Here is a 27,172-nt window from a genome sequence, read left to right on the forward strand (position 1 = left end):
AGACATGCCTTGTGCTGGTGCTGGCATGCTTAGGACTTTCTGATTGACCTACCCACCATTGCGGAGGGGGCGCTCTACACACACCTTTCCTGCACTCTGGGGCAGGTGTAGAGGTAGCACCCTGCATGCATTAAGTGGTACTCTGTCCCCAGTTCCAGTCAACCAAGGTGGATTAGCAAACTAGGGACACCAGGTAGTGTGTGCTCTGAGCCCTGACACTGCAGCATGGGGGCTCTTTACCTTCTGTGAGTCTCAGAAGAGCTTGCAGTGAGGCGGGGGGAAGCCCAGGGAAGGGGTGCCACTATCTGGACACAGTGCTTTCTATGATTTGTTCAGTTACACCCTTGTTTTCAGAATGCAGAAGTGCGGTCGCTGGGGTTACTGTGAATTGAAGAGGTTCTGCTGGGGGTTTCTGTCCCTGATGCCCTCCATACTAAATCTTCCTTGCAGCCTCCTTATTGAGATGTTTCCTGGCCTGGGCTGTACCAGCACATCCGTGGCTGTATGGGGTTTGAAAAGTCCCAGATTCAGCTCATTGTGTGTGCTGTCAATTTCTCTGAAATAAGCTGGTGAGTCCCAGTATGTGAGCACTACTTTCCACTCCAAATAAACCACCTTCCATGGCCAGTCACTGCACGCTCTGTCCCCTTCCAATAGCCCCAGCTAGACAGACCGTGTCCATGGTGGCAGGGCCACAGAGGGGTCCTCAGAGCTGGAGAGGGGCAGGGGAAATGAGCTGCCCTGGGTTCTCTGGCTGGTTGTTGTATTTCTGCTCTGGACAGTCAAGAAGTAAAAACAGAAGTCTTCAGTCGGGTCACTTCTGAAATGTGGGCCTCCCCTGTGCCTGAGGTGGGCGTGTGAAGATGATGTCCTCAGAGGGGTGTGCTCTGAGTCACCACAAATCTCTTAGCGTCTTAGGTAGGAGACATGCAAAATAGGAGCACCTGAGATCTGACACGGGGAAACTGACTAGATCCATTGTCCAAGAGACGTGCAGAGTGGAAACAAATTGTATCAATAGCAAAAAGGACACAGTATCTATAATGTCTCTAGTAATCTCAGGTGTGACTAGTAACCTGGCTAATTCATGGGGTCCAAAGCCAGAAGGTACCGTTATGACCATCTCGTCTGACCTGTATAAGACAGGCCACGAGTCTTTGCAGAATTAATTTCTAGTTGCACTAGAGCATAACTTAAAAGAAAAATCCACCCCATCTAAAAATTGCCAGTGCTGGAGAATCCACTATGACTGCTGGTAAATTTGTTCCGATGGTTAATTCTCCTCGCTATTAAACATTTACACTTATTTCCGATCTGAATTTGTCTAGCATCAGCTTCCACCCCCTGGATGGTGTCAGACCTTTCTCTGCTAGACTGACTTATAGAGTGAGCAGCGTCCCAGCTGTTGGCCGGTTACCCAAACCTGAACCATGCCCCTTCGCAGAGCTGCCTGGTGGTAGCTGAGCTGCTGTCAGTTTAGGGTATTGCCAAGTAAACTGCAGTTAAAGGAGGTTTGGATTCCATGGTGAAAACCTCCATCCTTGCCAACCTGATCACTAGTGATGCGGCCAGGTAAGTAGCAGAGGCTAAGGCCTGGGTGTGGGTGATTTTCCATTTCCTCCTTCCGTAGAAGCTGTGGGGTGTGTGCACTCTCCCCTGGGGACACAGTTACTAAACACCTGTTTATAGTAACCATTGTGAGCATCAGGCTGGAAAATATCCCCACGGTGCGACTCACTCACTCAATAGCAGCCGATGCTGGAGCTCCAGGCAGGTGAGTGACTTCCAAGCATAGGACTTTTCCACTCAGTGCGTTGCCTCTTAAGTTTTCTCTCCAGCTCCTGCATGCCTGCGAGGTTCACTAACCTCGTGAGGTCTGTAATGCTCTGGCACAGGCTAGGCTATGCTGACAGGCCCTAGCTATGTAATGCACAGCCTCTCCTGTAACGATGGCTTTCTCTAGGAGCTGTGGCCTCACTGCAGGAATCTCGGTGAGATTGCCTTGCCTGTGCTGCGCAGGAGGCTAGATTAGCTCATCATCATGATCCCTTCACACCTTAATGCCTGTGCATTATACAGAGCCCCACTGTGTTCTGGGGAGTCCCCAGTCTATCCGGGGGCAGGGGGGCTGTCACTGGAATGGCCCAGCCTCTCTCGTTGCCTTGTCCAGCTGTGAGTGGTAGGAAGGGAAACGCCCAGAGGCGGTGTGACTGCCATGGTGTGTGAGGAGTGGGAGCGCTGAGCATGTTGCTCCTGCAGCCCACTGAAGCGAGATCAGGGTCTGTTCCTAGTGTGTGAGCACGGGCCAGAGCTACATGGTTGTGAACTTCCTGGCTGTGAGCACGTCAGTCTCTGCCCCTTGGTGCTGTGTTAACAAGGGTGAGAGGGGGTGACTGGTGTAAATAGCAAATCCAGCGCTCTGCATGCCACACGGCGCAGCACTCCCCATCCCACCCCAAGGTTTAGGAGCCGGCTTATGGAGCAGCTAGTGGTGGATCAGTGAGGGACTCAGCCCTGTAACCAGCCTCCTGGACTGAGCTGTGTGTATAGGAGGGGCCATGTGTGGAAGGGGGGAGAAAAGGAAAATCTGTGGATCATCTGAGAGCTGGGCTGAGAGAAACCCCAAAGCCAAGGAAACAAATTACATAGGCTGGGGGCAGAGACTCCCACTGCATCACCTCTGCCTCCTCCCGCCCAGGCTGGCGGCCATGGAGACCAGCTGGGACAGCAGCCTCCACAGCTGGGCCGGGCCTGCCCCGGCTGTGATCCAAGCCACCACGTACTCCAAGGCAGCGCGGCAGGCTGAGGAAACCAGGGAGGAGCTGGAAAAGATCCAGGCGCGGATTGACCATGTGAGCAAACGGCATTTCCATACGTCCATCCCTGTCTAGCTGCAAGCTGCCCCCGACCGGGGATCCCGTGCTGTTCCCTGCTGGCGCCCTGGCCCAAGCGTGGCACAGCTTCCAGCTGTAGCAGGGGTGGAGGGGGCATTGCCGCTGAAGGGAGAAGTTTGTAGCCCACATGGTTGTGAAAGGAAGCTGCTGCAGGGATGTCTGTCTGAGTCTGCAGAGAGCCCGAACCAGTAGCTCAGAGAGGGCTGAGCTGCCTCCCCCATCTCTACAGCAGAGAAAAAGGGCAGGCAGACCTTGCTCCCTTCCCTCTCCTCTGTTGCTTTCCACTCCTGCCCCACTGTTCAGCAGAGATGCTCCTGCTCTCCTTACCGGCTCTGCTCATCCCCATAGGTGAGGGGCATGCAGCCGCCTTCCTGGCATGTTTCCCTGCCTGCTCAAGCTAGGATGCTCTCCCCAACTCTAGCAATGGGCCTTGGCCCTGTCGGGGGGGGGGGGGGGCACCAAGTGGCATGTGTGTCATACCCGGCAGTGCCCCCAGGCCTTTCCTGATTAACCCTTTCACTTCCTGTCAGATGATGCAAGCCTATGAGCGCAGTGAGCAGGTCTCCTCTGCCCAGCAAGCAGCCACGGAGATTGTGGAGGATGTGGTAGGTTCAACAGGGCACAGTGCCTCTCCCCAGGCCTGTTCCACAGCCCCCTGCCCCACGGGGCGAGGGTGAAACAGCCGCCAGGGCTGGGCTGCTGCACAGACAGGTCCCTGCCCCTGCATGGGGTAGTTCCTGTCAGGGGAGGGGAGGCAGGGCTGAAATGGGGGGGCTAAGGGCAGCGCAGTAATGAATCAGATTGGAGGCTGATTGCAACCCTAAGGAGCCCTCCTGCTGGAATAGATGCATCCCACCCCTCCCCCCAGCCCCATGCACACGAGGCTCCAATGTTGTCTCCTCCCTCCCAGCTCCTGCCACACAGCTGGGGGTGATGCAACCCCAGGGCTGGGAACTATAGAAGGTGCCAGCGTGGCTGGTGCCCACTGTACAGAAGCGGAGCCAGGCTTTGTGGCCCTTGGCTTGTGCCCTGAGTGCTGCCACAGAGCCCCTCTTCAGGCACCTCGTGGGCAGGGGGGATTTGTCTGTCACGTGGGATTGTTTGTGCATCCTGATCATAGGATATCAGGGTTGGAAGGGACCTTAGGAGGTCATCTAGTCCAACCCCCTGCTTAAAGGGGGACCAATCCCCAATTTTTGTCCCAGGTCCCTAAATGGCCCCCTCAAGGATTGAACTCACAGCCCTGAGTTTAGCAGCCAATGCTCAAACCACTGAGCTATCCCTCCCCCTTTCACTTGATTGGCCAAGTGAAAGTGTTTAACTAGGAAAATCCCCACCCTGTCAGGAGTTTTGTGAGTGCTAGGCCCTGGTGAAGTACAAATCAGGCTGGATCATGTTAGTGAATGAGACCCCCGTGAATTGTGGGGAGTGCAAGCCACTGGTTTGGGTGAGTTTTTAGCTCTTTGCCCAGCATTGCTGCAGGAGGCAGTGTGGTCTAGTGGAAAGAGCACTGCACTGGGTTTCAGGAGACCTGGGTTCTAGGCCTGGCTCTGCCCTGGCCTGCTAGATGACATTGGGCAAGTCATAGTCCCTTGCTGTGCCTCAGTTTCCCCTTTGTACAATGGACATAATTACAGAGGAGGTCGGTGTCAAGGGCTTTGAGAGCTGATGGGAGGTGCTATAAGAACCCAGGATCATTATGTTCGTAACACTCCCATGCTTGAGTGGCAGCGATGCCAGACACCCGCCTGGACGTTTGGCAAGCAAGGGAAGCCAAAGGCTTGCACCCTAGTCTAGTCTGGGACTGGGGAGAGGGCAGAAGGAGGAATCTGGGCCACAGTCCACCTCCAGAGCTCACCCTTGGATAAGATCTGAGTGAGGCAGGACAGGCCCAGTTGGCTCCGAACAGCCTTAAGGGAGATTCAGGGGTGTGTATTCGTCATACACCCTGAGCATGGGAAGGGGCGCGCTGTTCCGGGCTGCATGAGCCCAGAGTTTCTCTTCCGGATGCCCAGGAGCAGCTGGCAGCCGTCTTGGGGGACCCTGTGAAGAAGAGGAGATACCAGCAGCAAGTGACTGTCTTCATCGTAGGGTACCAGGAGTCCTGTGGGCAGCGCAACAGCCTCCTGAGCCAGCTGCAAGAGGTCAGAGGGGTCCGTGGTGTGCAGGGGTCCGGGGAGAATCTGGGGGGCCCAGAGGCAAACATCATACCCGTGGCAATGCCTCTGTGCAGAGATGCAGGCTCCAGGTTGAAATGGGCACAGCTGGGGCCTCGGCAAGCAGCTGTCCCCTCTGGCCCGGGATGCAGGCTGGACTCTGACCCGCGCTTCTCTCCCTTGCAGTTCTTCAGCTGCTCTGCGGAGCTCGGGCTGGCGGAGGAGAGCCACAGCCTGCCTGACAACTTCCCCGTGCACATGGACGACGTGGCTGGCACGGTAATGCCCAGCAGGCTGGAGCCACTTTGCCATCCCTGGGGCTGAGTGACTGGCACAGCAGTGCCATGACCCCAGAGCCCACGGGGCACCCTGTCCAGCCCCACATAGCCACCCACCTGCTGGACAACCCCATGTCAATGAGCAACCCACTGGCTGCTGGCAGTGTGAGCCACCTGCCCACTCACATTCCTGCTGCTTTTTATAGGCTCTTGGAAGTGTCGCTCCACCGATTTGCTTAGGGCCTGCCCACGAGCCCAGACTCCTGCGGGCCAGTTGCTCTGGGCTAGGGATGCACCCGGGGTGCTGGGAGAGATTAACCAAGCAGCACCCGACCAGGAGGACCTGAGTCGAAGGTGGAGGGAGGGGCAGATTCCAGGGGCTTCTCCCATCATGTCGCCGGTTAGTGCCAGCTGGGAGCAGACCATCAGATGTGGGCACTAGGCTGTGCCCCCCCCCTCCCAGCCCATTTCACCCAGGGCACTTGGCAGCCCGCAGTCACTTGTGGGCACTGTCCCTAGGCCCCTCTCCCATCCCCACCCCTGCAAGAGGCTGTCTCAGGGGCTGCCCATCTCTGCTGCCAGGTGACAGCGGCTCTGAGTTCGGCCGAGGCAGCCATGTCCCGCCTGGCGGATCTGAACAAGGACATTGTCAGCTACATGACCAGCGCCCTGGCCACCCACAGCCCGAAAAGGTACTGCTGGGCAGGCAAATGTGTCCACTACAGCCCTGCCTGCTGCTACGTCCTTCCGGACCCTGCGCCAGCAGATCTCCCTTTTCACGTGCTGCTCCTGGCACCTGCTATCAGCCATGCTCTTGGAGTGGGTTGAGGAGACAGCCTGCAGCAGAGCTGAGACCTCCAGGCTCATTACACTGATGACCTTCCCTCAGCAGCTGAGTGGGATGGTCGCTATGCAACTTGACTAGGTGATGGCCATGTGCACGCAGCCTAACGCGGATCATTCTAGCTGGGGGTCCAGCCCCATTTAACCCCTAACACGACCAGTAGGACCCTGTCAATCTTTTGTCAGAGTCCTGGGTTCTCCATTTCCCTGAGGCAAGTCACAGAGAGGGGTGCTGGGCAAAGGGGCCAGTCCATCATGCTTGGGTCTCCCCCACACACAGCAACTGTGTCTGGCTGACAGAACTGTATTTCCTCGGGAGAGAGAAAGTAATCAAAGACCGTAGAAAGGTCAGATCACCCTATGTCATGGTGTGCCCCAGGCCAGCGGGAGGGAGTCTGGGCCTCCTGGATCTAACAGCTAAACCCCCAGGCCTGTTAGCTGAGGCCAGCAGGCTCTGAACAACTAGCCCAGACAACTCGCAGGAGACCAGCCCCCTGCTGCATGGGTCCCATTCAACAGAGCAGCTCCCCTTCGAGGCAGGCTACGTTTGACCCCAAAAGGCGCAGAAGCTGTAGCCTCAGGACAGGGGACTGTGGGATTTGTGCCAACAACCAGCTGGTCCCAGAGAGAGGCTGTGTACTTGACACCCCTCTGCCAAGGCAGGACTGGGCACAGGGCAGGACAGCCAGGCTGAAGAGCTGGGCTCTGTGCTGAACCCCCTTGAAACAGACTGTCTGCCCTGCATGCATGTTCCTAGGTACTCTACCCTGGAGGTTCCCCCGACTGCAGCTGGGCAGGGTGGGGCTGGCCTGGGGCGCTGGCAATGATCGGGCAAGATGGGGTTTGTCCTTCAGGAGCCACAGGAAGCAAGTGGAGAAGGCTTTAGACAAGGCTAAGGAAGAGGTGGTCCAGATCAAACACAGGCTCCTGCAGGCTGAAGCAGGTGAGGGGCTGTGTCCCACCCCCTGTGACATGGGTATAAGGGCCCGGGGTGCTCTGGGCTCCCCAGCATTGCATCCCGTGGCTGCAGCTCTCCACCACGCGCCATGGCTGGCCACACGCAGGCCCTGCAGCAAGGCCTCTGGCAGGCGCGTGAGCAGCAGTCGCCAGGCCAGCCACTACGCGGGTGATGCCAGCATCGGAGCCCAGGGTGCCCTGTGAGTCCCAGCGTTCAGCTCTCCTGGCCCTCCCACCTGCCAGGCTCTGCAGTGGGGCTCTGGCTGACCCCTGGCCTGGGGTCTTTGCTGGCAGCAGGCAGTCCCTGCTCGGGGTCCCCTGGGGACACTGCCCTGTACTGCCACCTGAGGGCCTGACAGAAGTGCCCTGTCACGCCCGGCGGCTGTCGGTCTCTTCCAGACGTGGAGACCAAGGAACGACAGCTGAAGGACCTGCAGCAGCTGAGCGAGATGAAGGCAAAGGAGAGCCGGCTCTCCCGAGCCCAGCTGGAGAGCACCCAGGTGGGCAGTGGGGAGGGGTGCCCCTAGGCCCTCCATGGGGAAGGGATGGAGAGCCGGCTTCTGGCAGTGCCCCGGCCCACCACCCGTAGCAACTCCCAAAGTCTGGGGTGGGGAGAGGGACCTTCTTCTCCCTGGTGCTGCTCCTGCCGCACTGTCCCTTGGGCCCGGGTGCCCTGCTAACCAGCCCTGCCCTCCCTGCCCGTGCAGAGACGCCTGCAAAGCCTGGAGCAGGAGAGTGGGGCTCAGCGGGCCTGCCTGGAAGCCGAGCTGAGGAGCCGGGACTTGCACATCGCAGAGCTGGATGGGTTCCTGCAAGAGAAGGCGTGGCCGCGGAGGGACATGGCCACCCAGGTGAGGGCCCAGCTGGCCCAGGAGAGGAGCTGACCCCACAGACTCTGTGCCCAGCTGTGCTCGCAGGGGGACTCCCCGGCACTGCACGCTGGCCCAGGGGATGGGGGAGGGAGGGACTCAGTGCCAGGAATAACCCCATTCCTCCTGTCCCAGTGCAGCGACTGCGCCCCATCCAGCCCTGCTGCATGCTCAGGGGGGCTGCTCCCCTCTGGCGCGGGGGCTGCCCAGGAGGGGTCACCAGCAGGAAGGGAGCTCGGGGAAGGGCTGGCAGAGTCCATGGTGCGACCTGAAGGGGGGTTCCCGATCCCAGAGGTGAGTCCCCGTCACCCCGACAATGCTTGATGCCCTCGACCTGGCTGCACAGCAGACTCTCCCCGCAACTGAGGATCCACCCTGGATGGGGTGGCTGAGCCGCCCCCCGTGCAGGCTGTAGGGGGGGGTCGCGAGTTCGGGCCGTGGGTTCTAGTGTCCTCCCCCCATCAGCTTGGAGCTTCTGCTCCTCTGCACCCCCGGTGCGTTGCTCCCCCGTGAGTATTAGCTCCCTGCTCCAAGCCCCCTCACCCCCTTGTGAGTTACTTACCCTGCTGTTCCAGCAGATCCAGGTCTCTGGTCCCCCTGCCTGTCTCCCTCTGTCACTCCCCCGTCCCCACTTCTCTCCCCACCCCCTTCTCTCCCTGCTCAGCACTCGGATCAGCCGCAGCCCATTGGTGGTCCCTTGGCACACTCAGCTGTCCTGGGGCCAGGGGCACTGGCTGGGCCAGCCAGAGGGCCCAGGGAAGCTGGAAAGGAAGAGGAAGATGCTGAAGAGGATTCAGCCACACATCCTGCAGGTACCTGCTATCCAGGGCTGCTCAGCCCAGCCCCAGCTCACCTTGGGGGGAGGGGAGGCAGGTGGGGTTGCAGCCCCTGGAGTCCCACTCCTTGGAAGGGCGGCTCTGGGCTGGATCCCTGAATGAGGGGCTGGAAATGCCAGGGGACCCCAACAGCAGCTGCCTTCTCCCCCAGGCTCCATTCCCCAGGGGACTGGCTGCCAAGCCGTGTGGCAGGATCTGGGTGCAGGTTTGGGTGGGGTGGAGGATGTGCAAAGGCCTAGGGGACAATACCAGAGAGGTGGTGAGATCAGGCCCAGAGACTCACTGCAAAAGGGTTGGGGGTGACTGAGTGTGCCCAGCCCTGCCCTGCGTGCCCTGGGCTCCGTCAGCGCCAGGATGGGCAGCCTTTCCTCTGGCTGGAGGGGTCCAAGGTCATGTCCCCAGGGCAGAGGGGACAGGGCTCCAGGAGATGCCCAGGCCCCATATCCCGCTGCCCTGTGCTGTTCCTGCTGGCAGAGTCCCTGGGGAGCCCAGCATGCCAGGCCTGTGTTGGCCCAGCCTGTGGACTGGCGCCCACAGCTGGGGTCAGCGGGGCGAGCTCATGGTGGGGAAGGAAAACGGGTGATTTCACAGCTGCTCCTTGCTGGGAGGGGCTGGCACTGCAGGGAGATGCCCTTTGTGCATCAGCTGCCAAGGCTGTGTGACTCAAAGGTATTGAAACCAATGGGAATTAGGCACCTAATTACCTTTATTTCGTGCCCGTCTCTGCAGGGGGTGAGAGGAGCCCCAGGCGGGGCGCTGCAGTCGGGAATGGAGCGGTGCAGACCCCCGAGGCCTCGGCTACATGTGAGGTGGGTGTCCTGCTGTCGGGGGGAGGGGAGAGGAGGTCAGCCTTCGGGGACCACTCAGGATGGCTCTTTCTTTTCCTTCTCACTCCTGATTTCCTGAGGATTGGGCCTGGGCCTGCACTGCCATGAGAGCGAACCGGCACCTGGTTGGGGGCTGGCACCTCCTCAGAATGGAGATGGGCAGGGGCACGGTGGGGAGGGGGAGAACCGGGCGAGGGAGGGGCCAGGGAGCTTGTCCTGCAGCTGGGTCTCAGTCTGAGTGCTGGCTTGTGGCTTCCAGCTCCTGGCCGCCCTGGAGGCAGAGTTAGCTGCAGCCCAACTGCAAAGCCATGAGGACACAGAGCACTGGGAGAGGCACTGCAGGACCATGGCAGCTGAGTGGGAGGAGGTGGGTGTTTGCAGGGCCTGGCATGGTGGGGGATGGGGGCTGGTTCAGGGGGCACAAGATCTCCTTGGGGAAGAGAGGCGATTTCAGATTCTCCCGAGTCGCTGCCTGTCATGTGAGGGAGTGTCCAAGCTCCATGGGGCTCTCCAGGATCTGTGGGTCCAGGGGGTTCATTGCTTGGATGCCGGGTGTGTGACAGGCCTGGGGATGGCCTCCCAGCCGGGCTTGCTCCAGCAGGCACGCATTGCCAGGATTGTCCCTCGCCGGGGGGACCGCATAGCCAAAATCCGTACCTGCCCTGTGTGTGGAAGGGCAGGCTGGGGTGGCCTGGGACCTGCACGAGTGCTGGGGCGGGGTTGTCTGTCCTGTGCTCTAGGAGGGGCAGAGATTATTGCAGCAGACATGGCACCCAGCGGAGACGACGTGCCCAGCAGAGACATCCCAGTGGGGGCAGCCAGCGCAGCGAGGGGAGACCGCTCAGCAGTTGGAGACAGTGCTGCAGAACCTGCCAACGCAGCCGGTGGAGATGGTGCAGCAGACACAGCCGGTGCAGCTGGCTGAGCGAGTGGAGACAGCCCCACAGGTGAGATGACGTTGCAGGCACAGTGGGGGTGGCGCAGCAGCTGAGCCTGGCAGAGTGGAGGGGGCAGGGCAGAGACTTGGTGTGAGCTGAGCTGAGCAGAGGAGCAGCGTGGAGCGGACTGAGGCTGGTGGGCGGGGGGCAGAGCGATGAGCTGGAAAGGGATTTTCAGCAGCGTTTTGAATGGGGCTGGGCAGAGCAAGGGGGTGGCCGGGAGCCTGGCACCATCACTGCCTTTTCCGGTGCCCCAAGGTGGGCGCTGCTGCTGCCATGGTGACTTTGGGGATTCTTGGTCTGATTTCCAGATGTTTGCAGCTGGATCGCAGTTGGCTTTGGAGGCCAGAGGTTTCCCTGAGCTGACTCTGCCCCCTACCCCTGCTGGAGGAGCCGCTCCTTCCCCAGGGCCCACCAGACATGGGGGCGCCCCCAGAGCAGGTGGGTGGGACATATTGCAGATGGCCTTCACCAGCATGTGCCTCCTCTGTGCCCAGGCCAGGCAGGCCCTCAGGGTGATGCTAGAGAGGGACAAGGACAGCCTGGCACAGGCATGCTGGGGGGCAATGCCCTCAGGTGATGTTGCTGGGGGTCTGCCTGAGACTGCAGGATCGGGCCCGTCATCCCCATGGCTTGCCTTGGGAAGCCAGCTCTGCCTGTGTATTGTAGGGTGGGCATGCCTCCTTGGCGTCCCATACTGTGTGTCTCTGGGCATGTTGCCTTGTAGAAGCGAGGCCCCTGTGGGGGGTGAAGGGATTGCTACTGCCAGCAGCGAAGGGAGCCGACCTCCTTGAGATCAGGCAGCAGACAGCAGAGGCCTGACTTTGGGGAGCAGATGGGTGGGGCCCTGCTCCCCAAGTGCCTGGGTGGCATTTACAGAGCCAGGGGGTGTTGTCTACAGCACAAGGATTGGCTGTGCCATGCCCAGGCAATGCCCTCTCGATCACAGCCTCTGCTTGGCACCGTGAAGAGCCATGCAGCCGTGGGGGGCTGGGGATGTGCCCAGCCCACTAGGGCCCCTAACCCCTCCCCCCACAAGCAGTCATGCGGGTATGCCCAGAGAGGAGCCCTGCTGTGCTCTGCTGCTCAGAATGGTGCCTGCCCAGTCCCTGCCCTTCCATGGCCAGGACTGACCCTGTCTCCACCTGACCCAGGTGCTTCCCCAGATGCCCTGTCCCAGTCCCATGGCGGGGCAACCCCAGCGCCTGCAGCGGGACACTGTGGAGCCGACAGCTGCGTGGTGGCCTTCATAGAGACCGTGAGGGCAGGACTTATCGCTAAAGGTGAAGCCACCAGGAACGGGGGGAAAGGCAGCAGCAGCCCCTGGTGTGTCCGTAGCAAGCCGTGGCGCATAGGCAGGCAGCACACTCCTTAACCGGAGGGCAGAGGCCCTAGAGTTAGCAGGAGCAGCCTGTTCCTGGGGCCCTGCCACCCCAGCAGGCTAGTCCTGCCTGGGACTAGCTAACGTCCGTATCTGGTCCCATCCCTATTCAATGTATTTACCCTCCCACCCTGGGGTAGGGCCGTGGCCAGCTATAGGCTACCTAGACAGCGTAGTGGGCAAGCAATTGGTAAATCCACTGATGGTAACGCCGGGAGCAGAGTCATGGTTACAGCAGGGCAATGGGCATCAGGACTCCTGGGTTCCAGCCTTGGCTGTGCCATGTGCTGCCTGTAGACCCCAGCCAAGTCACTGCCCCCCTCTGTGGCCCAGGGGTGGCGAGGCTGAGCTGGTGCATGTACAGGAAGCACTTTGGGTGCTCCTGTAGCCCGCTGCCTCCGTCTCTGGTGGGCGGACCATGTGGGTGAGCTGGGCCTTGGTGCTGCTGGCCCTGCCCTTCAGCTCAGGCAGCAGGGGCTGTGGTTTTGGATCCAGCAGGTCCGAGCTCGGTCCCCGCCGCTGACCCATGTGCTGGTGCCCTTGGCTGGAAGGTGCCGCGCAATGATCGTGCTTGAGCGGCTGACCCGTTAGTGCTTGGATTGCAGAGCTCCACGCGCTGGCTCGGCTCCTGGACGGCCCGTGTGGTACGCTGATGACAGCACTCCCAGCGGCCCCGGAGGACGCAGCCGGAGCTGAAATCTCCACACTGCTTGGGAACGCTACCCTAGGTATGGGACTCGCCGGGCCTGAGACTCCCAGCCAGGCATGGCAAGGCTGCCCAGGGGGCTCGACAGTGCTGGGTGCGGTCTCCAGAGCAGCTGACTGTGAAGCTGAGCTGCTTCTGTTCCTTTCCTGGGTCACGTTCCTGCCAATGTGATCTTGGGCGGCCCTGATTGCTCCCAGCTCTCCCAAGCAGCCCTCTGGGTTTGAAATCGCTGGCACCCTCCTGGCATTGCTCCCTGCAGCCCCCCGGTGCTCCTGCCCAGGCTTGCAGGAGGGGCCTGCTTGTACAGCAGCTGGGCAGTTGTGCTAGGTCCAGGTTGTAAAAGCAGCGAGTACACGGCCAGTGATCCAGATCTATCAGATACCCTAGGATATCTCAGTTTTGTGACACCCAGAAACTGGAAAGTCTGGCTGGAGTTCCAGCTTCACTGCCCACATTGGCACCCCAGCCGGTGCCTGTGGAACCTCCAGCCACTGCAGAACTGAGCTGTCCCCTTCACGAGCTGCTGGGCTGACATCAGCTCCTAGCGCAGGTGCTCGGGTGTCTGGTCACTGCTGGGTGCAATGATCATCAGATCAGTAAAGCCCTGACTGGTCTGAGATCCCTCCAGCCCTGGGCTCTCTCATGCAAGCATCTTGCTTTAGGATTCACTCCCCTGCGTGACCTGCCCGACCTCAACTCTACTGACCACTAGGGAGTAGCACCAAGACACTGTTAGTTTGTTAATGATCCTGGTATAGTGATACCTAGGGCCCCATTGCACTGGGGCTGTAGAAACCCAGCAGACTAGACAGTCCGGCTCCGGCACCGACTCCATACAGCTCCTAGCACAATGTGCTTTGTGCTGTGTTACTGCCATGGCGACCAGTGTTATCGCAGTGTGCCAGTGTTGGAAGAAGGGGTTTATCTGTCCAGGGTGCTGGGGACAGTGGAGGGAGAGCAACAGGCAAGATCAGCTTCTGTGGCTTCCAGTTTTTTACAGCTTGCTTGAAGGTATATGCAATAATGACAAGATGCTGCTCCAGCCGCAGGACGTGATGTCAGATCAAGGGAGAGCTGCGGCACCAGCTCTGGGAAAAGGCGTTGCCCTGGGTGGAGCAGGGTAAGTGGTTGGGGGGCGTCGTCCCAGTTCCCGAGCTCCCTGCTGCCGGGCACACAGTTCAGCTCCCCAGTGCTCTGTGGGACCAGGTGCCTCGCTGCTTACCCAGCTCTTTCTCCCCTTCGTTTCAGCCCGTTGGCTCTGGACCAGCGCCCTGTAGGAGGAAGGCACAGTTCCCATGCTGTCCCGGTAAGGGAGCTTGGGAGGCCGGGGTGGGCAGTACAGGCCCAAATCCCCTGGACTGGCTGAGCTGCCCTTGGCACAAGTCAGTGCAGGGAGCCGAGGTGGCGTGGTGCCTCCCAAGCTGCAATGAACAGTGGGGGCATGAACAGCCAGCATCCACCCCCAGGTCTCTGCGTGCCCAGCCACAGAGGCAGCCAGACAGCTAGCGATGGCTGGCACCCTGCTCTTGCACCCGGTGTCTGTTGGTCTGGCCACTCACTGGCCAGCTCTTGTGCTCAGGATGGGCACTCCAGTGCTTGTCCTGGGGCATGGCTCAGCACTGGTGGAGGGAAGAGCGCCCCCGTGTGGTGATTCACCATTGGCTGCAGTGGAGCTGTGCTCACCCAAGGGGTTGCTACTGCTAACCATCTCCTGCTGTTCTTGTCTAGCTAACCCAAGGCCGGCTGATGAGCTCAGGAGGGGGGCTGAGTCCCAGGTCCAAGCCTGGCAGCGCCGGGGCCAAGAGGAGAGCCCCCAGGGTCCTGTTTACTCAGCAGGACGAGCTGCACAACAGACGGGTGCTGAACCAAGGCGTATGCAGAGGCCAGGTGCCATGGGGCCTGTACCAGGTAGGTGAGCCTGCTCTCAGACACCAGCTGAGCCTGGAGGAACAGCTGGAATCACCTGCTCGCAATGGAAGCTACCAGCAGACACCTCCCCTGGCATCCCTCTGCTTCCTGCACTGGCACTGAGCCGCTCTCACTCACGGCCTCTAACCGTTGGCAACGGGAGGGGCATTTTCCCTTCATCTGGGAGCTGGGGTGGCCGGAGTCGCCCATCATCTAAATGCTGGGAGGAGGAATGTCAAACAACTCACGTGATAATCTCTCCAGCTGGCTCCCCCCGCGCTCCCTGCTCTGGGTCAATGGCCTTGCACCGAACGGCAGATGAGTGAGTGGGGCCCATTAGCTCAGAGAGGCCAAGTCTAGAATGTGTCTCGCCCTTTCATCGGAGTGTCTCCAAATACCTTCCAAATCCTCACGCCTCCAGGGAGACAGATGAGGAAACTGTGAGGCCACCCCAGGAGTCCATGGCAGTTTCCACGCCCTGCCCTGTGCTCTGACCACTAGAATCCTGCTGCCTTCAAGCAGGAAATGAGCTAAGAGAGCCCTGTGCCTCATCCGGATCCAGGGAAGGCCAAGCTACATTTAGCCCATGAGGGCTCTGCCATGATTCCTGGGTGGGCTGCCTAGAACAGCATCTGAGCTGACTACTGGGGTCTACTGCAGACAATATGGAGGGTGTAATGGGGTCCCCGGGAACCCCAATGTAGCAAGAACAGGACCATGCCGGGCTGCGAGTGGTGCTCTGCTCAGGGGCCATCTTCCCCGGCAGGACGCCAGCCTGCTGATGGGGGGCTTCCGATGGCTCTGCCGCCAGAGGTTCGAGGGCCTGGTGAGGGGTTACCTGGCCCATGTCTGCATGAAGGAGGCAGAAGAAACCCTGGAGCAACTTCAGGGCAGTTGTGGCTGCGTGAAGGCACACAGTGTGCTGGGGCGACTCCGAGGGCTGAGGCAGCAGGTAGGGCTGGCTAGGACGGCTCTGCAGCCCTGTTTCCTTCGCTCCCTGGCTGGAGCCCAGAGGCGCTTTGCTCTGAGCGGGTGGATCAGTGGGTCTGTGGCCAGAGGCTGCTAGCAGGGTGTGGCTGAGCGGGGTGCTCGGGGTCCCTTTGGAGTGTGGGGGTCCTGGCAGTGTGTGTCTGCATGTGCTGGGGGCATGCTGGGTGGTTGGGGTGCTGGCACTCCCTGCTCTCTGCATTGACCCCACTTCAGTTTCCTCCGTGTCCCTGGCAGAGACTCCAGCGCTGGCGGGGCGAGCGGCGCTGCAGCTGGGCGAGGCGGCTGCAGCTGGCAGAGCTGCTCAGCGAGACGCTGGGGCGTGTGGAGGAGTGTTCGGGGCTGTTCCTGATCCAGCCCGTGCTGCCGTGGGCTGGCCGGTAATGCCCGCTCACACCCAGGTGGGGGGCAGGGTGGGAACCAGCCCAAGGGATCTCCCTGTCCATTGGCATTGCTGGCTCTGGCAGCAGGGAGCAGGGCAGCTGTGGGCCCTCGTCCCGCCCACTGTCCTCCTCTGGGCAGCTCCCACTTCCAAACCAACCCCCCGGGGCCTCTCTTGTTCCAGCCTCCCTTGAGATTCCCTCCCCCTTCACCTTCAACCCTCCCCACATTGCAGCCCCCTGGGAGGTGGGTGGGTCTGGGCTCCTGGATCATCTCCCAGCCCCCATTACCCTCCCCTCCTGACAGCCTCCCCGGGGCTTTATCCCATCTGCTCCAGGCCGACCGCACTAACCCCTCCTGGAAGGAGCGACACTCGGCCCCAACCCACTCCCAAGATGCTGGTGCCAGCGCTGATGGGACAGGTAGGGTCCTGGCCAGCTATGACCCCCCCAGGACTAGGCTGGGTGATGTCTGGAGGGCCTAGGGCTACCAGGTGGGCTACCCCAGAGAGGCACCTCGCCCTGGGGGCCCAGTGCAACCTGGGCACATCAGAGGGACTCCAAACCCTTGCCCCTGGCAGGAGGGTGCTGCCTGCATTGCCACTGGCCTGTCTGGGCCACATTCATCCCTGGGGTAAGTGTAGGGGTTCAGTGTTGCTCCCCCAGATCCAGGCTTGGTCTCGGGCATGGGGCAGAGACACAGAACCCAGAGGGAGAGGCCCTGTTGCCCACACAGGATGGAACTGGCAGACTCAAGAGGCTACAGCTCCCCTGTCTGCCCTCTGGCCTTCTCTGCCCCAGTCGTTCCTCACTGGGTCCCCCTGCCACAGTCTGGCAAAGGGAGAGGCGGGAAGCTATCTGCCCTGACGCAGCAATGAGGTGCCTGTGTCTGACTGCAGGAAGTGAGCAGCCCCCTGGCCATGCGGGGTCTCCGGCTGCGCACCCCAAGGGAGGAAGGGCCCCACAAGCTGTGGAGCTTCCCAGCACTGGGGGGCAGCGGGGTCTGGCCAGAGCAGGACCTGGCACTGCCAAGCCCACTGGTGATCACCCCACGGCTACTGGAGATGGACCTCAATGGCTACCTGCTGCAGGAGCGCCAGGTGAGGTAGGCAAATGAAAGAACCACACACCCCCCATGTACCCGTCAAGGGCCCCAGAGCCGCCGCCACTCCTCCGCAATGTCTCCTGCCTGAGGGGTCTCAGGCAACCATGCTGTCTCTTCCCTGCCCCCGAGGAGCCTGGGGTTGTCCCTCCCCTCTGTGGTGCCCTCTCCCATTGCTAAGAGCTGAGTGTATTGTCCTGACTGCACCCCCAGAGCTGAGTTGGAAATGTGCCCCCCAGGTAGCCGGGGAGGCCTCTGCATGTGACTCAGGGCCAATGGCCAGCTTGCTCTGGATGCCAACACCCCCACCCCCCCCGGGGGCTGGGCTGCTCGGCCGGTCACAGATTTGGCTCGATGCCCCAGTGGGCATCACTGGAGGGTCCGGCTTCTGCTGGGGTGTAAGCAGAGCCCCCCGCCCTGTCCCACGAGCACTGAGTGACCAAAGTGCATCACTAACACTCAGGCCACAGCTAAAACTGGGCAGCATCCTGCTTGGCCCAGGCTGGGTCCCTGCATATCCTGTAAGCTAGGACCCTGGTGTCCATGCCCCCAGCTCCAGGGCCTTGAGCTGCTCCCAATGCTCGTCCTATTCTCCCCATGCCTTGCAGCAGGAAGAACCAGCCTGGCCCAGGCCCAGCCAGTCCCAGAGCCAGGCCCTTCGCAACCTCGCTGAGGAGTTTCTTTCCCATCCGACGCGGCGTGGCCCTGATAGGTACCAGCCACTTGGAGAGGCCGTAAGCACCCAGCTGTGGCTCCAGATCGGCTCGCGATCCCGTGGGCACATTCCGGACTCCAGGACACAGCTGGAGAAACCATCTATTGGAAATCAGCTGGCTGGGGAAGGATCCCAGCCAATCACAGTCCAGAATGGCCAGACAGCTGCCCCTCCCCCCCCAGAAAAAGACACTGAACCTACATGTACGCAATCACAGCCCTCCTTTCCCTGCCAGGCCCCAATCCCCCCTGCAGAAGCACACTTCTCTGTGTTGGCGGCTGCGCTCTGGCCAGTACCTGGCGAGGACACCCTGTGCTTTGGCGCTGGCCTGCGGGGTAGTGTATGGACCGAGCTGGAGCTGTTCACAACACTGCAGCCTGAGCTGGATACTGGGGATTCCTGTCTGGCTAATTGGGTTAGTTTGGGGACAAACAAGCTCTCGGGGGCTGTTGGGGGAAAAACATGCAGGAAGGGAAAGAATGGCTCCAGCACAGCCACTCCTCAGGGCTTAAGGGTGCTGAGCAGCAAGGCCAGGGCCCGAAAAGGCCCCAGGAGATCCAAAACCTGGAGTAGGGTTTAAAAGGGACTCGTTCTGGAGGGGGCAGGAGGTTTTAGGGGACACAGGCACCCACTGGGCATGTCTGAAGAAGCTAGACCTGCCGCAGCTACCTTGGGGGTGGTGAGCCGTGGGCTTAGCCGGTCGTTTTACAATGCTCGTTCTCGGCGTGCTTTGTTCCTACAGTCCAAATAAACCCGCCTTTGGTTCACCAGGCTGGCTGCTCACTGCACCGCTGCTCAGCAACGCCCAAAGGGCAGAACCGCAGGGGCCGGACTCAGGCGGACCTGCTGGGTGAGCACAGGTGCTCTGCTGGGTGCTGTAGCCCAGGGGCTGGTCTAAGAATGGAAGACTCAATTGATTCCCTCCCCGGAGAGATAGCGACAGAGCCCTGGCACCAGAGGGCTGCACTCAGTGAAGCCAGCAGGGGACAGAGGAACAGCTAGCCCCATTACTGTGACGCAGGAAAGTGGCACCAGAACTGGGAGGGTTAGGGGGTCCATAGCTCTCCCACTTTTTGGACCCCTTCCCCCTTAGGCCTCCACCCCCAGCCAGGCCAGCGTGGAGCCTGGTTGGAGAGCCCGGGTAGTTGTGGGAGCCACGTGGAGTTTCCACCTGCCTGCGGGGTTGAGAGCAGTCCCGGGCCCATGTCCCCACCTCCTAAGCTTCCTATACCGCGAGCAGGTGGAGGGTCTATCACAGCTCCCCATAGCTGCCCGCGCGGCTCTTTCTATGGCTGGGCTGCGGCTATGAGGCCCTGCGCCCCGAGCCAGAGCTGGGTCAGGGATAGCCACACAGCCAGGTAGCTATGGGGAGCCTGGGTCCCTCTACCTGCCATGGATGGAGTCTGGGGGACGGGGACATGGCCAGGGGGCTGCTTTCAGCCCACCCAGGGTAGGGGGACTGGGCTCCCTGGTACTGCTCTGGCTTCCAGCTTGGCATGGGGCGGGGCCTCTGGGGAAGAAGAGGAGCAGGGGAAGGGCTCCCGGCCCCCCAGTTCTGGGAAGGCTCTGATGCCCTTGACACAGGGCACTTATGCATATGGACACTCAGCTGGGTTAGTTAAGTTTTGGTGAAGTCGTAGGTTGGGGGATGATAGAACTGGGCTCACAATGGATGGATGGCTTCTAGGAGTGGGGAGTTAGCATGACCTCTGCATGCCGCATTGGAGAGACCAAGGCTGGGTACCTTGGTCAACGCTGGTGTCCAGACCTCAAAAAGGAGGTTGAAAAATTGGAAAGGAGTCAGCAAAGACTTAAAAGAATGAGTCAATAGTTGCAAACGCTGCCTTAGACTTCAGATGCTCAATCTACTTAGTTTTCCAAGAGGTGACTTGATCACGGCCTTACAGGTACCTAGAGAAGAAGATTTCTGCTCGGCGAAGGCTCACTGATCTAGCAAAGGCAGAACAAGAGCCAGTGTCTGAAATCTGAAGCTAAACAAATTCAGACTGGCAGTGAGGTGCGAACGTTTAACGTTAGCCATTGGAACCACTTACCAGGACATCCTGCCAGGCTTTAAATGAAGGCCGGGTGTGTTTCTAAAAGATCTACTCGAGCTCAACCAGAATGTATCATCTCAATGCAGGAATCACTGGGTGAGATTCCCTGCCTGGCTTCTGAGGGAGGCCAGACTCAATTATGCCAATGGGGTCTTCTGGCCTTAAATGCTACGAGTCTCGAGTGTGGAGGGGCTGACGTCTGGCCGGAATATGCACAATGGGCCTGTTCCTGCTCCCAACATCTGAGTTGTGTCATTGATGTCCAGGAGAGCAGGGTTGGGCCCATAAGAAGGATTCGCAACATTCTGTTGCTTGTGTCTTTTTATTAGCACTGCCAATAAATAGGACTCAAAAAAGCAAGAGGGAAAGTCAGAAATAAACCCCTGGGTGGGAAAAGCATTCCATTAGTGCAAAGGGGAAGGTGAGAGGAGAAATGGACTACGTGCTTTGTGCTGGGCAGGTTAGGTGACAATACACTGGGCATCACAGCTGGGAATCACGGTTCCTCCATTCAGAAGGATTAAGAACAGTGTACAGTTCAATACACGTCATCATCGTCACTGCTGTCATCAGCATTCTCAAGAGTATCAGGCATAGTGGGGCGTGTGGTGGATGAGAGAGCATCTTGAAGAATGCGTTGTGGGGAATTCTTACTGGATGAGAGACCAGTTAGGCGGAGAATGCGCTGTGAGGAAGACAGATCGAGAGAGAGATCGATCACTGGCTGGTCTGGGGGATCTGAGATGGGCACTAGGGCTGGGGCAGCAGCCATTTTAGTTGGGGCTATGGGGCTTGCTGCAGAGAGGGAGCAGGAGATGTACATTTGGCCACTTGCACCCTCTAGAGTTGAAAGGTGCAATGAGGTCTTCTGAGGAGGCACGTCATACTGTGAAGTATCATCCCCTCTTGCCCCTACCCCCACTACTGTGCCTCTGTGTATCTAGAGTTGAAAGGTGCAATGAGGTCTTCTGAGGAGGCACGTCATACTGTGAAGTATCATCCCCTCTTGCCCCCACCCCCACTACTGTGCCTCTGTGTATCTAGGCTGTTACTGTGCCCATCACCAGGGAGTCTGGCCAAGAGTGGCCATCCTAGTCCAGAGCAGCACCTGGACCTTGGACCACACAAAGATCTGGAGGGCTGGAAAAAAGCTAATGTTCTGCCATATTTTAAACGGTTAAATGGGATGATACAGGTAACTATAGCCCACTTGACCTGACATTGCTCCCAGGCAAGGTCATGGGAAGCTTGTTGCGGGACGAGTAATGATTAAAGGATGGCGATGTAACTATTGCCAATCACCATCGTTTATGGGAAACAGTTCTTGTCAAACACAGCTGCTAATCCATTGTAAATGAGATCACAAGTTTGATAACGGTCACTGTGTTGACATCGTATACATGGACTTTGGATGTTTGACTTAGCACTGCATGACATTCTGATTAAAAAATCAGCATTTCACAAAACCATTGTATCAGTAAATACAGTAAATGGCTGAAAAACTGGCTAACGGGTAGACCTCAGACAGTACTTGTCACTCAGGAGCCATCATCCTAGGAGGTGTTTCCAGTGGGGGTCCCGCTGGGATCTGGTCTTGGTTCAATGTTATTTAATCTCTTTGGCCGGGACATGGAAGGAAATGTCTACAATGGTTTGGCTATTTTTGCACAGGTTCTGGCTGTACCTTATTCCTCTTTGGGCCCATCCCACTGACATTTTATCATGGGGGCCCTGCAGACCCAGGGTGGGAGCTGGCACCGAATGGTTATCTCAGCCAGGCTGGTAAATGTGCCTGTGCAATGGTATCAAACTGCAAAGGCCCCTCTTTAAATGGATGACCTTCCACTTGGCTTGCTTCCTTTGGCTGTAATTTCATAGCGTGTCTATCAGACACACCCCAGCTGGGCTGTACCACTCTGGTGTCACAAAGTGCCTCTAAACACAGTTTAGCTGACCAGCTGAGCAGAATTATGGCTTTGTGTCATTGGATCATGCCTGTGAACCTGACTCACATATATTGCCTCCTTCACTCCCCTCAGTCTATAAGGGTCTCCAGACCCCACACCAGGGGGCAAACTCAGGTAGGGATCTGCGTAGCCCCATTTGCTACAAGGGATGACGATGGAATTCTATTGGGGCTGCTACTCACCAACTCCAGGTGTCTGTTCTGCAGCTCTGTGATGATCTTCTCATGCTTCCTCTTCTTCTCTTGCTCCTCATACTCTCTCTCTTGCATCTGGCGCCGGGCCTCTCTTTCCTCGGCCTTGTCTTTAAGCTCTCTCTGATGCATGCGTTCCTTGTGCTGTCGCTCTCTTTCCCGGTCCTCGTGCTTTCTCTTCTTCTCTGCCTCCTCGCGCTCTCGCTGCTTCTCTTCCTTCTCGTGCTCTCGTTGCTTCTCTTCCTTCTCGTGCTGTCTCTTCTTCTCTGCCTCCTCATTCTCCAGCTTTTTCAGCCTCACCTTCGTGTAATAAACCACCTGGGTTATACTTGCTTTCAACTCGCTCATGTATTAGACATCGAAGGCCTGGTGCCTCACTGCCTTGCACCCTATATCATACACTTGTACAAAATGGGTATAAAACACTACCTGCTCAGAATGGTTGTGCTTCACATGCACCTTGCACAAGTGACTGTGCAAGGTTCTAGGCCGGGCAAATTGGGCCCACATTTTGGTGGAAATTTGCATAGTACAGTGGAGCGACACTGATTTACACCAGCTGGGGAACCAGGGTGTGCTTTGGTTTGTTCAGGGAGTGTTTCTTGGGCTCTGTGTAAATGTTTGTCCTTGTGACTCCTGTAGATGCTTCTGCCTTAGAGCTATTCGGTGCCTGTGTGATGCCATGGAAGGCTGGCCACCTTTCAGCATGGCTCCTGCCTGGCTAACACCTATCCTGCAAATGAGCAAGGAACCATCCATGTGGCAAAACCTATTTATGTCCTGAGTGCTCTCAGTGGGGCAATGTGGTCTAGATGAAATTACCTACTGTAAAGTGGGTGCACAACTGATTGACAAACTTCCCTCAAAGCATAGTTATCAATGGTTCGCTGTCAAAGAGGAGGATGTGTCTAGTAGGGTCGCTCAGGATATTCTGTCCTGGGTCCAGTACTAGCTTCTGGCATTTATGGGAAGACACCATAGTAGCATGGGGCGGAAGTACTTTGTAGAATAAGGTTAGAATTCAAAAGGACCTGGACCAATTGGAGCATTGATCTGAAATCAACTAGACGCAATTCAATACAGACAAGTTGAAAGTACTACACTTAGGAAGGAAAAATCAAATTCACAACTACAAAATTGGAAATAACTGGCTAGGCAGCAGTACTGCTGGACAGGATCTGGGGATTATAGTGGATCACAAATTGAATATGAGCCAATATTGTGATGCAGTTGTGGAAAAGACTAATATAATTCTGGGGTGTTTTGACAGCAATGTCATATGTAAGACATGGGAGGTAATTGTCCCATTCTACTCAGTACTGGTGAAGCCTCAGCTGGAGTATTTTGTCCAGTTCTAAGCGCCACACTTTAAGAAAGATGTGGCCAAATTTGTGGGCATCCAAAGGAATCAACAGAAAAATGCTTAAAGGCTTAGAAAACCAGACCTATCACGAAAGGTTAAAAAAAACCCCAGGTATGTTTAGTCTTGAGAGAAGATTGTGGGAAAAACCTGATAAGGCATCAAATATGCTAAGGCAGCTATAAAGACGATGATGATCAATTGCTCTCCATGTCCACTGAAGGTAGGACGAGAAGGTAGGACGAGAAGTAATGGGCTTAATCTGCAGCAAGGGAGATTTATATTAGATATTAGGGAAAAGGTTTGTAACGCTAAGGATAGATAAATACCGGAACAGGCTTCCAAGGGAGGTTGTGGAATCCCCATCATTGGCAGTTTCTAAGACCAGGTCAGACAAACCCCTGTCAGAGATGTTCTAGGTTGACTTGGGCCTGCCTGAATGCAGGGGGCTGGGCCAGATGACCTCACCATGTCCCTTCCAGCCCAACGTTTCTAGTGCTCCTAGGAGCATGTCTGTGATGTGCTGAAAGGGGGTTAGACAGTGTGTGAGGCTTCTGGTCATTCCCTCTGAACGGGTAGGAAGAGCAGGTGGGTGAGATTCCCAGGAGCCCTGTGGCCTAGCCGCTGGATTCACGAAGGGACTTAGGCACCTACCTCCAACAGCCAGGCACCCTGACATTCACAGCACCCCCACTCAGCTGCCACCTGAGTTGCCTGGGGCATGTGCAGAGGCCCCTACATCCTGACACTGCCCTGCTACCCAGAGCTCTGGCTCACCAGTGGGATTCTCAAAGCAGATGTTCCCCTGCCTATCTGGCCTGCAAGGCCCGATCCCATAGGCTTGCTCTGCACACTTACTGGTTCGGGCGCCTCACAAAAGGGAGCTGGTGTCGAACAGACTGGGAATTTTGGAGGCTGGCTTGGCTGAATGTATGTCCGTCTACCCAGTAGCTGGGGCACTCACCTGGCATGTGGGCAGGCCAGATTTGAATCCCTGCTCTGACTGATTTGAAGTGAGGACTTGAACCATGTGAGTGCCCTAACCACCAGCCCATGGGCTGTAATGGGGGTGTGCCCTTCTCTGGTTCTTTCTGAGAAAGGACTGACCTGGCTTCGGTTTCTAACTGCAGAGAGGGGTCGTGGTGGAGAATCCTGGGCAGAGGGAGGGGCCTTCCTCCAGCCTGTCAGTCAGGCACCTAAGTACCCTACGGATCTGGCCCTGCAGCCTCACCCCTTTCCACTGCATGTCACTCCTGGGCAGCCCCCCCCACTCACTGTCTGAGAATCCCTGTCTTAGGTGCCTAACTCTCCTTGTGTGTTGTCTGGGGAGCCTGAGCGCCTAACTTGAGCCCAGCAGTTAGATGTCACAGCGCTGAGTCCAAGTCCCTTTTGTGAATCTAGCCTGAAGCGCCTGGGGAAAGGCCTTGGGGTTTGTGCTCCTTGGTCCCTTAGGCAGTTACTCTCCAGTGACTGAAACTTTGATGCTTGTTTCCTTTCCCTGAGGACGAGGGACGCAGTAAGCTGGTAACTACTCAGTAATACATCCTCTGTATGTGCGTGGGAGAGGGGTGTGGGGGGTTTCTAGCACATGTGGGCTAAATATTGTGTGTGTTACAATAGCACCTACAGGCTCCAGCTAAGATCAGGCCCCGTGGTGCTAGCTGTTCTCCATACACAACATGGTGAGCGCTAGTCTCTGCCCTGGGGAATTTACAATCTAATTAGCCAACAAACAAAGGCGGACTTGTTACCCCATTTTACAGCTTGAGGCCCAGAGAGACTCCATGACTCCAATCCCTGTTCTGCTGCATGCCAGGCACTGCCTTAACCAGAAGCCATCCCTGCCCTCACGTAGCTGGCGTGACAGTAGAGCCTGTGAAGCGGAGCCGGTGCTGGCTCTGGACTGCAGCCTGTGGGGGGGCCCAAGAAACCATGCTGCACTCACCTCCGTTGAAAAAATGCCGCCCATCTGTGAAAACAAAACCAGAGATCAGCTACCCTCAGTCATGGATGAAACTGGGAGGGGAGGGTGAGATAGAACAGGGGACATATGGCACTGCGGGGGGGGGGGCAGGGGAGGAATAGAAGGGCAAGGACGCTGTGGCTCCTGGCTGGAAGGTGGCTTTGTAACCAACCACCTACACTTGAGCTGGCTCTGTCCTGAATGCTAGGCGACGTCTGCTCTGGCTCCCACTCCCCCAGCATCTGAGCCCCTCCCTGACCCAACAGGAGTCAACCCCTCCTCTCCCCCCCACCCCGAGAGGCAGCACAGCAGCCTCACAACATTCCCGCAGGGAAGCTGAGGCACAGAGATGAAGTGCCTCACCCCAGGTCATGCAGAGACAGCCGCAATTGACCCCAGCTCTCTGGACCCACAGCCAAGAGGAATGAGGAGCTGGCTCCACAGATGAACCTGCATCCCTGCCTCCCACCAGCTGCCCCAGATCCTGCCTAGGCAGCTATGTCAAGAGGTGCTGGGCTACTGCACAGTGTGAGGAGTGCGTGGCTCATAGATCCTATGGGCAGATGCTCAGCTCTGCTCTGCCTGTTTTGTTCCCATCAGGCATGTTCCTCATCTCTCAGTTTAACTATGTCTGTGCACTGTAGCTAATCATCGTATTTAATTATGGGATTTATTGTTGTGGTTAATTCATATTTACTCAGTGTGTGATGGCATGGGCAGCACATGGCTCCAGCATTTGGGGAAGCTGGCCAAATGCCAGACGCTCCCCTGGCACCTGGACCATGACCCTGTCCCCTGCTCCACCCCAAGACCCTGCCTCCACTCGGCCTCCTCCCCCAAGGCCCTGCCCGCACTCCACCCCTGCTCAGCCCCCTCGCCTGCTGGTCGCTGAGTCGTTCCACCCCTCCCTCCCCCGAGACCCCTACTGCCCCCCCGAGTCCCTCGCCTCCTCCACCCCACTCCCCAGAGGTCTCCAACGCCTGCCACGTCCCTCCTCCCCACCACCCCTCTTCTCCCACAGGCCTGCCTGGCTGCCGCTCGCTGAGTCGTTCTGCCCCACCACCTCTCTCCCCTTCTCCGCTGAGGTCCCCACTGCCTGCTGAATCCCTCCCTTCCTCCACGCCCCCGGCCCTGAGTTCCCCGCTGCCTGCCACTCACCACATCCGTCCTCTCCTCCACCCTCCCTCCTCCAAAGGCCCCCCCACCTGCCTGCCACTCGCTGAGTTGCTCTACTGCCCTCCCCAGAGACCCTCACTGCCCGCTGCGTCCCTCCTCTCCTTCACCCTATGGAAGAGGGGAGGGATTCAGTGAGCAGAGGGTACCTTGGGGGAGGGGTTGAGCAGGGACGGGAAGAGTTGGAGTGCAAGCGGGGCCATGCGGGGAAAGCAGGAGGGGGCCTCAGGGCAGAGCACAGGTGAGGCCACCACGGCCCAGAGGTCCATGCTCTCAAAGGCAGCAGGTCAATGGCTGTGCCACTGAGGAGGCTAAGCTTCCCCTGGCCTACTATACCTGCTGCCCATGTGCGATGGATAGCTTTCAGTTGTAGGTACAAGTGTAGGAAAAAATAGGATAGGGGTGTAAGGCTGATATATTTGTGAGTGATGAGTATGTAAGCAGTTAGGCTATAATGCTAGGCCTGCAGGTTGAGGCCCGTAAGATTTTTAGTTTAGCCACCTTAGACCTAAGAAGGGTTGACAAGAGAAGGTGCCCCAGCAGTAACCCTGTACTAATAAAGTTACAAGATTACTGTAAAATATGTACTAATAGGTGATGTTTGGGAAAATATGACACAATGCTCCACTACAAGATGCCCAAATGTAACCTCACCAGATGTTCTGCAGCAACCACAGGTTACCA

General features: G+C 58.1%; 1 protein-coding gene across 1 annotated transcript; it reads left to right on the forward strand.

Moving 5' to 3' along the window:
• Window positions 1–1,522: 1,522 nt before the first annotated feature.
• On the forward strand, window positions 1,523–19,086 carry LOC141994661 (uncharacterized). The gene is made up of 26 exons (XM_074964888.1): window positions 1,523–1,572; window positions 2,699–2,852; window positions 3,425–3,499; window positions 4,910–5,038; window positions 5,237–5,329; window positions 5,911–6,020; window positions 7,026–7,114; window positions 7,528–7,628; window positions 7,836–7,979; window positions 8,133–8,291; window positions 8,662–8,809; window positions 9,563–9,642; window positions 9,920–10,027; window positions 10,401–10,607; window positions 11,096–11,174; window positions 11,753–11,881; window positions 12,585–12,707; window positions 13,676–13,805; window positions 13,934–13,991; window positions 14,414–14,593; window positions 15,360–15,545; window positions 15,818–15,960; window positions 16,299–16,383; window positions 16,860–17,060; window positions 17,671–18,192; window positions 18,871–19,086. Exons 1-26 carry the CDS (start codon window positions 1,523–1,525, stop codon window positions 19,084–19,086), a joined length of 3,699 nt encoding a protein of 1,232 aa, XP_074820989.1.
• The last annotated feature ends 8,086 nt before the right edge of the window (window positions 19,087–27,172 follow it).

Source organism: Natator depressus, chromosome 10 (assembly GCF_965152275.1).
Source record: "Natator depressus isolate rNatDep1 chromosome 10, rNatDep2.hap1, whole genome shotgun sequence".
NCBI lineage: Eukaryota > Metazoa > Chordata > Testudines > Cheloniidae > Natator > Natator depressus.

Excerpts from the sequence above, each read along its gene's own strand:
- LOC141994661 (XM_074964888.1), top strand. The coding sequence starts at position 1,523 with ATGGTGAAAACCTCCATCCTTGCCAACCTGATCACTAGTGATGCGGCC. Across the intron at positions 11,175-11,752 it reads CTGGGGGGCAATGCCCTCAG|GTGCTTCCCCAGATGCCCTG; the intron begins GTGATGTTGCTG and ends CACCTGACCCAG. Across the intron at positions 13,806-13,933 it reads GTTGCCCTGGGTGGAGCAGG|CCCGTTGGCTCTGGACCAGC; the intron begins GTAAGTGGTTGG and ends CCTTCGTTTCAG.